This window comes from Chaetodon trifascialis, chromosome 22 (genome assembly GCF_039877785.1).
Source record: "Chaetodon trifascialis isolate fChaTrf1 chromosome 22, fChaTrf1.hap1, whole genome shotgun sequence".
NCBI classification, from domain to species: Eukaryota; Metazoa; Chordata; class Actinopteri; order Chaetodontiformes; family Chaetodontidae; genus Chaetodon; species Chaetodon trifascialis.
In genome coordinates, this window is record NC_092077.1 from 9417584 (window position 1) to 9429804 (window position 12221).

The window sequence follows — 12221 nt, forward strand, 5'->3', positions numbered from 1 at the left end:
GATGTCATTCAAGACCATAACGAGCAGTCTGTGTCAGGTGGTGCAGTCAGAAAGTTGTTAAGCCTTTTCGCTGATTTTGACTTTTTAGTGTGGTTTCATAATTGCAGTCGTCAGCGTTAGGGTAGGCCTGCGGGGCTGAGAGTAAAAAGTGTTGACTATTTGCAGAATAATAATCAAGCAGCAGCAGGAGGATTACAATCCACAGTTCCCTCCAAGGTTATTGGCGATAAGATCAAATTTTGTTGTGCTAATTTAGCTGATAAGTGCATGCAAGGGCAGTGTAGTCCCATATGATGAGGAATTTTGTCAGGGAAGAAATGGGCAAATTGGATAAAAGATAGGGGCTACTGACACAGGTGGGCCTGTCAGCCTGTCGACAGCAGCAAATAAGATACATGCATTCATTTTTTTTTAATCTGTGATGTCAGAGGTCTGCCTCGCATTTCTCAGTTCAAAATTACAAATGCAAAGACTCTCTTTAAAGATGCCATCATGCACCTGGACATTTGTTGTTCGTCACCTGCGTTCAGCTTTTCAAAACTCATACTTCAATACTAGCAGCATGGTGATTCTTCGTGGAGCTTTGATCTTAGCAGAGTCTACCTTAAGCCTGGCTCAGACTACGGGAGTTTCAAAATCAGTTTTTGAATCGGGTTGCTTCACACACACAAGGAGAAACTTCACAGAAATGAAGATTTGAAAAGAGTAGCTTATCACACACTACAGGATATATTAAAAGGGAGCCTGAGAGAGCAACGCACCACCTGGGCTGCATGAGAAAATGATTAGATAGATGCAGTCAACACGGGTTTTCTGCTCTTTAACAAGAACTGGAGGTGAGATTTTAATTGTCATCTTTATTAGCTGTTAGCAGTAGTGTGCTAAGGTTAGCTGGAAAGTTTGCTGTTGCTTGGCAACACCATCAGATGCTCCAGGACCAACAACTTGTGTCTCTCATTGGCTATTGTGGTCAAGTCCCACAAGTACTGATATAATCATCCAGATTTTAAACTAAATACCGAACATGTTTGAAATGATCAGTTTGGCCTCAGTGAGTCTGTGAGCAGTTTGGGGTAACATCGGTACTGCCAAGGTCCCAGATTGGGGATAAATTGGCCCAAAACTCCTGGAGTCTGAGCCCAGCTCTAGTGGGGGCAATGGCATTAGTAGCATTTGTGATTTTTATGACGAATTTAGTGGCAGCATGTCCATTTGATCAGTGAACCCAAAAGGGGCGAAGCAGTGGAGAAGGGAGAGTGAATGGAGGAGGGATTACGAGATTGATCCATGAGCTGCTTGTCACCATGCTGACACTGAGGCTGGGATGTTTTGTCTTTGTGGAGCCGAGGCTGCTGTTTGTCAGGGTGCAGCATCTTAGGCCTGGCTTACAGATGTCGCAGACCGAACCAAATCCTTTGGTACTTTACCTCCAGATCTGCTTGGCTGGAGGCCACATACCCAGAAAGGATGGCTGAAGGTTTTGCTGAGCTGTGTGTTGAGTCCTCAGAGTGCGCTGACCCCGTTGATCCCTGTGCTGCCTGCTGGAAGGTTTCCACTAATAAAAAGTGGGCGTCCAGTTTGTCTAGACAATAAAACATTGAGGAATTTTCTTGTTTATGTCACAGATCATAACATCTGGGAAGCAATATGTTTTCTATATCCTACTGCTCATGTTTCTGATTGCAGCTTCTCCTACAGCGTTAGAGATTAAATCTCTTTTAGATGATCTTTCCTCCACATGAAACTTTTCTGCCTTTTTCTGTCGCTCTTCATGATGCTCCCACTTCCAAACTCAGCAGCCATCTCCACGTCTAATGCTTGATGTCACCACCTTCGCCTGTCCTGCATTCAAAGTTGGCTGAATCCATAAATTCTGATCCCTCTGGGAGTACAGTCTTATCTTTAGGTTTAGCACCCAGATTATCCCATCAGGTGGAAATCCCATTCACACCACATGACTTCTCTGGTTTCCTTTCACTGAGTCTTGGGCAAAGTCATGGTGTCATTTAAAAATAGCTGTCCATGTAAATTGTTTTCTGGGTGATTTTTCATGGGCTCGTTCAGCTAAACCAGCTGAAGACACTGGAGAGAAGACTTCTCCTGCATAATATCCTTGTCTCGAGGAAGGCAGTCAAATTACTGGTTGGTTGCATAAACACCATGGGCAGCAGAAGGAAGTTCAAAGTAAATTGGCACAACCCAGAGCTGTCATAAATGATCCTCCCAATGATTTACAGGTTGTTGTAGGAAAGCTCCTTAAGCAGGCACGCTCTTAAGATTATGTATGTAACAACCTCCACTTCTCCACAATGCCACAAGACCTTTATTTGCAGTTTTGTACCTTGTATGTGTGTTTGACACACTGACGATACTGTTATCTGTGTATGTGTCTCTGTCTTAGCGGCGTCATACACGGACAGCTCTGACGATGAGACGTCTCCTCGGGACAAACAGCAGAAGAACTCCAAGGGCAACGGAGACTTCTGCATCAAAAACATCAAACAGGCTGACTTTGGACGCAGAGAGATCGAGATTGCCGAGCAAGGCAAGTTACCGTTAGTGACACTGTTATGCACAAATTGAAAATGTGCATGAGAACAGATGGATGGAAACTCACTTAGAGGAAGGTGACATCACAGTACAGTGTGGTAATGCAAGCATGACAACATGCTAGATGCAAAAAATGTGTTTTTGGGTTTGTATGTGTGTTTGTATGAGTGTCCATGTGGGTTTGTGTGTATTGGGTGGCCATATGTCACCCGTCTCTGCAACATCATTCCCTAATTACTTCACAGAACATACAAAGAGCCTCAGCTGAACCCTGCAAGCTGCAAGCACACACACACACACACACACACACACACACACACACACACACACACACACCACTTAGCATCAGTAGCTCCTTCGGCTGGATGAGTCGATGGATTAGTGATGAAGTATCAGAAGGCACAGATGATGGGAATTCCTTAACCACCCGGCTGATTCCTCTTTCCGCTTGTGTGTCGGTGTGTTTCCTCCTCCTCCTCTTTCAGAGATGCCAGCCCTGATGGCCCTGAGGAAGCGAGCCCAGGGGGAGAAACCCCTCGCCGGTGCCAAAGTGGTGGGATGCACCCACATCACTGCTCAGACTGCTGTGAGTCGCAATGCAGAACACACACACACACACACACACACACACACACACACACACAGCCCAAACATAACACAGTTTTACTCCAGCAGTTACAGTAAGAAGTCAAGCCTGACCCTCTGTTCGCTCCTCAGGTGCTGATGGAGACTCTGTCAGCTCTGGGCGCTCAGTGCAGATGGGCAGCCTGCAACATCTACTCCACCCAGAATGAAGTGGCAGCTGCCCTGGCAGAGGGAGGTGAGACTTTGTGTGTGTTTCCTGTGTGTGACACCTGCCCTTTTCTTCTCTCTCCCCTGTCTTCAAACATCCAGATGCTCTCTCTTTCACATCACCCTGCACATTCATTATTTCTCTGTTTCTGCCGTGCATCAAATGCTTCTCGCGTCTCTCTAGGGTTCAGTGTATTTGCATGGAAGGGTGAGTCCGAGGACGACTTCTGGTGGTGCATCGATCGCTGTGTCAATGTGGAAGGATGGCAGCCCAACATGGTAGCACACCTACATTTTTAGATAAATTAATTTTCAAAGTTAAGAAACCATGTTTGACTGAATACAAAATGTGTTCTCTCTCTGTCTGTCTTTTTCACCCTCATTAATTTTTCCTGTCCCTCTCTCTGTCTTTCACTCTGCTCGTCTTCACCTCCGGCTGTCCGTCAGATCTTGGATGATGGTGGCGACCTGACTCATTGGATCTATAAAAAATACCCCAACATGTTCAAGAAGATCAAGGGCATCGTAGAGGAGAGTGTTACCGGCGTGCACAGGTGGGACTCACTCATAAAGTTGACAATATTTAACCAGTTGTCTGCATTTTAAATGAGAGGAATGAACAAGTGAATGTTTACACTAACACACTGAGTTACACTTACACACTCTTGCAGCTTCTGCTGTGGTAACAGTGCCATCTAGTGGTGAAAATGTTGCCACTCTGAACTGTGATTACAGCATCATTAGTGTTTATGTAAGAGTAGAATAAGTAGAGCAGTATTAATTAATCAAATAGATCAAAATTTTACATCTTTTTTTCATGTGTGTATGTGTGTGTAGGTTGTACCAGCTGTCTAAGGCAGGAAAGCTGTGTGTTCCCGCCATGAACGTCAACGACTCTGTGACTAAGCAGAAGTTTGACAACCTCTACTGCTGCAGGGAGTCGATCTTAGACGGGTACGAAACGCTCTCCTGTTTGACCTCGTTAGGGATCATAATACCGAACATGTTAATTGTTTTTATTTCCCAGGGTAATTACACCCACCTCCTCTCCGCTCTGAACAGTCAGAGTAAATGTTAGGCTGCCGTCGAAATAATTGTGTTTCCGTCCGCAGCCTGAAGAGGACCACCGATGTCATGTTTGGAGGCAAACAGGTGGTGGTGTGCGGGTATGGAGAGGTAAGGCAGGTGTTTTTGTCATTCTCATACAAGCGGATACACACTGAGAGACCTAAATGAGTGCAATGATGTCCCACGTCTGTCCTCCTCAGGTGGGAAAAGGCTGCTGCGCTGCCCTCAAAGCAATGGGCTCCATCGTCTACGTCACAGAGATCGACCCCATCTGTGCCTTGCAGGCTTGGTACAACTCTGCGTTTTTGAGTTTCTCATTGCTCACTGCTGGAGTTGATGTTGCATTAGTCTCATTCTCTTTATTGTCTTCGATCACAGCATGGACGGCTTCAGGCTGGTGAAACTGAATGAAGTCATCAGACAAGTGGACATCGTCATCACCTGCACAGGTACCGACCAGCCACAAACGCCTTTGTACCCCTGTATAACAGATTGCAATTACATTTAATTTGGAATTTAAGCAGCATCGTTCCATGTAGCTAGTTACTCCTACTTCACAACTATGGTGCAAGACATAGAGCATAGTCACTACTCTGTCGCCTTTGGTTCAGGATGACTCGACAGATATTCAGTCAGTGTCATCAGCATGTGACAGTCACTAATCGAGCTCAGCTCCACAGCCAGGGAGTTGTCCTGAACACTTAATTGGAGCAGAGAAATCACTTGTCTGTCTGCTTCATTATCTAATGCTGCTGGCAGGCCCGAAGCACGGGGCTCTCTTAAGGGCGGCTGCAATTGAACAGAAAAGATAATGAGAGGATAATAAGGTAGAAGAAGGCGTATGGCATTCGCGCAAGATTTTCCCTAATGAAGTCTCAAAGTGCGTGAAATAAATAAAACAGGACAAGCATTAGCACTAATAAGGTCGTGTATGGGTGGATATTAAGGTCGCTTCAGTAGAGCAAAATTCAAGCTTGTTGGATTCGTAGTGAGTTGATGATGCCGCTGTAATGAAATAAGGAAATCAGTCTTCCTCTCTGCTGTACAAGAAATGATTAGTATCCTGATTTGTTTGGAAACTCTGTTAGTCCTAATAGAGACATGTGCAGATCATTAAAGATGCACAACACGGGCAGGTGGAATATTCATATTTTCAGATTTAATGAACTAATGCTGCATGGTGAGATAAGAAGTAATTATGAAGTACATTAAAATCCAGTTTTGTTGAAGTGGATTCAGTCTCGGTCCCCAGATTTCCTACATTGAGTCCCTTTTTTCCCCTCCCGTCATTCTGTTTTTGCTTTCTCGCCGCTCTTTGTGCATTCGTCCTCGTCTTTCCTCCTCAACTCTCTTTCCCTCCATCAGGCAACAAGAACGTGGTGGTGAGAGAGTACCTGGACCGCATGAAGAATGGCTGCATTGTCTGCAACATGGGACACTCCAACACCGAGATCGATGTGGTCAGTTACCGACTTGCACGAACACGTGAAGTGACAGAAATGACGTGGGAGCAGTACAGGGTTACTCGCAGAGCAAAGCACAATCAAGACACAGAAACAAAAGCGTGGCAGTTCTCCGTAACACGTGACAGTGCGTTGAATGCAACGCTGACCTTGGGCAGTGATTGTTCAGTGTTGTCATGGTAACTGACAGCTTTGCTTGATTTAGCGGGGTTGCAGTGAAAGGCTAGTAGACTTAAACAAGCCATCAGAAAGGAGTCTGAGACCAAGCGAAGTTTCTTTTTTTTTCACTGCTTTCTGTCATCGGTGGAAGAGCAATTAATGCCCGTAACTTGTGTCCTCACGCTGAGTGTCTTACAGTGAGTGCAGCGTTAAAATACAATTAAATCACTGAAGCTAATAGCAGCTAATCATAAAGGCCATGGTGCACTGATTTTATTCTGCTGGCTGGGAAACGGTGAGAGAGAAGGATTTTGGAAATAGACCTGAATGAGTGGTAGAGGAAAGAAGCAGTTTCAGACACTCAGGGAAGTTGTGACTCACTTCTTTAAGAACTGCAGTCCTGGAAAAGACCAAGCATACTGAGTCAGCGATGCCCGTGACGATAGACAGCTCAGAAAGAATCCCACCAATAACAAATGATCTCTGATGATGTCGTGCTCACCCCGTAGGCAAGCCTGCGGACTCCTGAGCTGACATGGGAGAGAGTGCGCTCTCAGGTGGACCACGTCATCTGGCCTGACGGCAAGAGGATAGTGCTGCTGGCTGAGGTACGCGCACACTGGATCACACTGCCACACACTCTGACCCAGAGGAATAAAGAAAATCAGCAGACATTGATATCCGCAAACACACAACCCCGAATGTACACATCGCAGGTTAGGACAAGGTGTGAGTGTGTGTTACAAGCCCTGACAGAATGAGAGCAGTCTGACAGGGCCAGACAGACAACCTGCCAGCCCGTCGACGCCTGTGCCTCTGCTGCTGTTTGATCTACAGCAGGTTTCCACCACCATCCTCACCCCTCCCACCTCCATCATCACGCTCCTTTCCAGCAGTTCTGAACTGAAATAGAGAGCTGCCTTCCAAAAGTGGTATTTATTTAAAGGAGTGCTGCATCGCCCCAACATCCGCATTCAATAACTCTGAAATAAGGAGAATTTGGATACGTGGTTTCAAAAAGAGGATTTTTTTTTTCCATTCGTCTTTGTTTTACATTGAAACGCTATACGTTTGTGAATTTGCTTATACAAATTCATGTTCTACTGTGGATTGATGGGGCTACTTGAAGGTTTGTGTACCGATAGTCAAATGTCAACTACAATACAGCCTTTCTCTGTTCCCCCTCCTCCTTCGCCGCAGAGTGTTTCAGTTTCACATACTAACTACCTAATTTTCTGCAACACTTGGATCTCCCAAATTCACTCGCTGCACTGCAGCATCTCAGACAGCAGCAGCAGGTTGGTGTCTGAATGAAGACGAGGGACAGCAAACAGATGCGATTCCAGAAAGAAATGTTTGGATTTGATTGCGTGGAATTTAAGATTTCTCTTTTATAACACGCGTCCTGCACATCCTTTGTCCTCTCATGTACAAGCTTTAGTGTACTCTCTCCTTGTATCGCTTCTTCTTCCTCTGCAGGGTCGCCTGCTGAATCTCAGCTGTTCCACTGTTCCCACTTTCGTGCTCTCCATCACCGCAACGACCCAGGTACAACAGCAGAGTGGTTCATGTCTCGTTTACAGTGCCGCGCACGATACGTCTTCTTTTATGCTGTACTCTTTATGTGCCTTGCTCTCCCTTTTGCTCACATCTATTGCTGCTAATAAAGATGCCAAAACAAGTTGTTGTGTGTATGCGAGTAACACTGGTGTGTCTGTGCCCAGGCTCTGGCTCTGATAGAGCTGTACAATGCCCCAGAGGGACGCTACAAACAGGATGTTTACCTGCTGCCCAAGAAGATGGGTAAGATTTTTGTCGTTTTGGAATTTATTAATGGGATGAAACTTGATCAGAGACTACAAAAAATACACCAAATTGAGGTATGAATGCTATTGGATAACATAAAGTGGAGATATCAGGTCAGGGAGATTAAGAAATATAAGCTCCTTGTTTGGTATTTAAGTAGCCACCAAACAGGAAGTGTTTGCACAGAGTTTGTTTTTGCCCCTGCAGACACACTGCATTTATCTCCATAGACAACAGTCTGTCTCATCTGTTCCGTCCGACTCGTCTCCCTGGATGTCGTATCATTCACAGTAGAATAAGTCCTGTGTGTCTGCGCACATACGTGTGCGTGCACGCAGCCTGTCAGATGGCTCAGCTTCCCCCTCCGTGCGTGAGAGCAGGGCACATATGCAGTAAAGGAAAAACAGGGAGGCAAATGTAGGTCACCGGCGGCCGCTGCTGCCACAGCATCCTGATGGAGAGGAATGAAAGGAGGAGGGGCTGAGGTGAGGAAGCAGAGACATGAGGAGCAGAGGAAGAGGAAGGTAGAAGACAGTGCAGTGGAAACAAAGAGAGCTCGATAAACCCTCCAGCCTCAGCGACTCCTCATCCTTTTCTCATTTGAGTGGTTTCTCCACCGCAGACGCCTGGTGAATGTTAACATGTGCTTCCTCCCTCTTGCCCTGCAGATGAGTATGTGGCCAGCCTACATCTCCCGACCTTTGACGCACATCTCACAGAGCTGACTGACGAGCAGGCCAAGTATCTGGGCTTGAACAAGAACGGGCCCTTTAAGCCAAACTACTATAGGTATGAAAACAGCATTTTTATTTTGGTTCCTTCCTGTAGGTGAAGTTTGAGTCCTGTGCTTTATGCTGTCTGGCAGCCTAGTTAATGTTCACAAAAACAATAGCATAGCATGTTAGCATGTTGTCGCCGCCTCACCTTTCTGTTCACGGCTGCTGTCATTCTAATTGGTGTCCCTTCTCATTTTCTCAAGGTATTAAAACCAGTGTGGGGGTTGAAGAAATACAAATCCTCCATGAATGGCACAGACTCATAGAGGGAGAGGAGATGGACAGGAGGAAGGACGGACAGAATAGTCAACACACCTGCTTTATATTTGGGGGGGAGGGGGGGAGCTCTGACTGAGCCTGAGAGGAAGGGGACGGGGGCGATGGGCGTGGCTTTCCTGCGCTTCTGGCAGTCATTTTATTTATTCACGCTTGACAACCATAATGATAACAGTAACTCTAACTCTGCCATTAGCTAGCTCCCACACGTCCGACTTCCCTTCCACTCGTCATTTCACCACCGTTATCAATTTTAGACGCTCATTTGTGTGTCGAGTTGTATGTAAATCCTCCATCCTCCCTTCCCATTGCCAGATCTTTTATTGTTTAACTATTAAAGATGAAATTAATGATGCTAAAAAAGATATATACTATATAAAAAAAAAAACTTAATAAAAAAAAATCTGTGCGAATGAAGACGACCTTTGAAGATTTAGTGACAGACATTTTTTCCTATCTTTTTTTCTGTTGTTGTCTTTTCTTTTCTACTCGTGATTATGTTTTCATTTTTCTCTTGTGTAATATTGTGAGGGTGGGGTTAGACCTAGTGGGAGGTGGTAAGGCGGGATCTCAGGGTCCAATCATATCATGTCTTTTGATTGTTTCATTGAGATGCACCATCATGTCTGTTTTTAAACATTTTTTATCGGTTCTGTCCCTTCAGATCAGCCTGTAGTTTGTCATCCTTTGATTATTATTATTTTTTTTTATATGACTGAATGGTGACCTGTTCTTCCCACCTGTCACTCAAAGCCACAGTGAAACCATCTCATTGGCTGCTTCTTTCTTCCAGCTGCTCACATGGCGCCAGTGTTGAAGTAATGAGAAGTATTTCAGGCTAGTGAGAGCGAACATTTTCATTTTGCCTTTCCCTTTACCAAGAATGACGATACTGTATTAGAAGCATGGCAGGTTGTCAGATCATTACAAGGGGTATACTGTATATTTAGATATTTATATTCAAATTAAGATTTTTCTATCTTTTTCTCTCCTGCACCATCTAATATCGTTACTTTTTGAAAAAAAATCAACATGTCATGAAGATAAGCAATTAAATGTTCTAATGATAAGTGTAATAAATGTACTTAAACCCTCATTTTGAATACTGTGACAGAGAAATATTTACAGAGATACCAAATGTGCAGCAAGTCGCTGCCAGACCGGTACTTAAGCAGATATCTTCAATCAGGTCCTCATTGAAAAGTATGGTGCTGTTAAGATTTACTGTACTTCCCATACACACCACAACTCTTTGGTACTCACTGATATAGTTCATCTTAATCAAAATCTGAATTCCACCATGATTTATTTTCTTTGCATCCAAGTAACACATTTACTTTTTCTGCAAATTCATGGGATTGTTCACTTTTTTGAAATAACTCCAACATGTTTTAGTTTCTTCTTCTCTACCTGGAAGGCTTAGATTCTATAAATGAGCTGCACAGTCACCCTCTGCAGCTCGTCCCCAGCTGACCTGACGGTGGAAATTAGAAAGTCCTGACAGTCATTTCACCTGACAGCCAAATGCACCCCGCCGCCATAGCGACTCTGCACCTGATCCAATCAGATTCTCTGCTAACCTGCTGTGAGACGCTGCCAGCGCTACTCTCACAGCGAGGGATCAGATGCTTAAACACACATGCAGTTGCTCATTATCCAGGTCTGGAAATTTACTGATCTTTATACGGAAAATAGAAGTGATATTTTACAGCGTTGGAGCAGGAGGAAATAGCACAAACAGCTTTGTTTACCAGTTAAATAAATTTGTTTGCTCCCTCAAAATACAAATATGCCTACGCATTTCATGCAATTCTGTTTGTGTGTAACAGCAGTTATATCACTGTGCATGACATTTAAAACCAACCAAAATCTTTAAAGGAATAGTTCAGTACTTTGCTTTCTCGTCTAGAGTTGAGAAATTATACCCCTCTCATGCTTGTGCGATAAATATGTTTCTGGAGACAGCAGCCAGTTAGCTTAGCTTAGCATAAAGCTAAAAATGGTATCAAAATTGAACCACCAGCACCTCTAAATCTCAGTTTTTGTACAAATTAAAACAGATGCAACATGTTAACCAATGAGCTTTAAAGGTGTTGCTAGGTTGATTTTTATTACCTTTGGAGAGAGCCAGGCTAGCTGTTTCCCCCCTGCTTCCAGTCTTGATGCTAAGCTAAGCTAACTCGCTTTGGCCCCAGCTGCATTTTTACTGCACAGACATGAAGGTGGTTTTGATCTTCTCGCCTGACTCTCGAGTGGAAAGAAATGAAGGACAACTATTGTTAAATTTGGAAACAAAGAAATTGAAAATTTTAAGGTGTGTCGGGACCTCGCTGACAAGATCCTGCACTGTGTCACAGCCCATACGACCTCAATGTCACATGGTTCCCTGCCAATGTGTGCATTTCTGTCTCCCTGTGTTGTTGAGAATCCCCTCAGAGTCGTGCGACCCCCTTGTCAGTGTAGTTCTCAAACCTGTTGTCCTGCGTCTTATTTTTTCCCTTTTTGTGAGTGTGAATGTGTTAAAGAGTATGTGACCTCTTGAGAGAGAGCGAGAGAGAGCTGATTATAGATGGTGTGTGTGTGTCCAAATGTCTTTCTGTGTGTGTACCCATCCTTGGTTTTTGTAGGCAATGGTTGCTTCGTTAGCAGCCGCCTCAGGATTCTAGCCTGTGCATTCGGGGGAGAAACCATTTTTTTGTTTTGTCAGCCGTAAGCTGACCATCACATGGGTGGGCGGGGGATGACACCAGCATCATATATGTATATACATACTATATACAGATATGACAACCTTTAAAAGTATAGGAAGGTTAAAAAAAAAAAATCTCTCAACTCCTATATTTATTGTTGTAAATCCTCATACAGTGCAAACAATTCTCAAACATGTTTTAAGTTGTCTAATAAATAAAAAAAACCCTATGTTTAAATATTGCAAGTGATAATGGTAGATGATAAGCAATAATTTAAAAAATTCTGTAATCTTAATGAATAAAGATGTAAAAATTGTAAAAGTTTTGTGTGCATCTTTTTGATTTCTGCAAACACACCTGAAAAATAATAACATGAATGACTGACTTTGTCCTAATGGAGCTGTTTGGTTTGTGTTGTCTCACAGTGGATTGGTGTCTGTGTGTGTGTGCTGGGGGAAAGGGACCTCAGCTGCTGAGGTCTGTCAGAGCCACCGTGATCTCATCCGAGCCAGCAGCGATCAGACAGGGATGTCTCTGACATCAACAACAGCTATTTATTCAAGACACACAAATTAGCATCATAGGGTTAAAATGGGGAGTTTGACACACAGAATAAGATATCACTGTAATTAATAACAATC

General features: G+C 44.1%; 1 protein-coding gene across 2 annotated transcripts in view; it reads left to right on the forward strand.

Annotated features, from left to right (window-relative positions):
* The window catches only part of ahcyl2b (adenosylhomocysteinase like 2b), a 38934-nt gene extending 27033 nt beyond the window's left edge, over positions 1 to 11901 (forward strand). For both annotated transcript variants that reach the window (XM_070991707.1, XM_070991708.1), the window contains exons 3-17: positions 2402 to 2545; positions 3036 to 3136; positions 3268 to 3370; positions 3527 to 3621; positions 3790 to 3896; positions 4180 to 4296; positions 4455 to 4518; positions 4611 to 4699; positions 4789 to 4859; positions 5776 to 5870; positions 6542 to 6640; positions 7512 to 7580; positions 7757 to 7835; positions 8507 to 8627; positions 8818 to 11901. In XM_070991707.1, the coding sequence (XP_070847808.1) occupies positions 2402 to 2545; positions 3036 to 3136; positions 3268 to 3370; positions 3527 to 3621; positions 3790 to 3896; positions 4180 to 4296; positions 4455 to 4518; positions 4611 to 4699; positions 4789 to 4859; positions 5776 to 5870; positions 6542 to 6640; positions 7512 to 7580; positions 7757 to 7835; positions 8507 to 8627; positions 8818 to 8824 (1361 nt within the window). In that variant the 3' untranslated portion in view covers positions 8825 to 11901. The remainder of the gene's footprint in view (positions 1 to 2401; positions 2546 to 3035; positions 3137 to 3267; positions 3371 to 3526; positions 3622 to 3789; positions 3897 to 4179; positions 4297 to 4454; positions 4519 to 4610; positions 4700 to 4788; positions 4860 to 5775; positions 5871 to 6541; positions 6641 to 7511; positions 7581 to 7756; positions 7836 to 8506; positions 8628 to 8817) is intronic.
* The last annotated feature ends 320 nt before the right edge of the window (positions 11902 to 12221 follow it).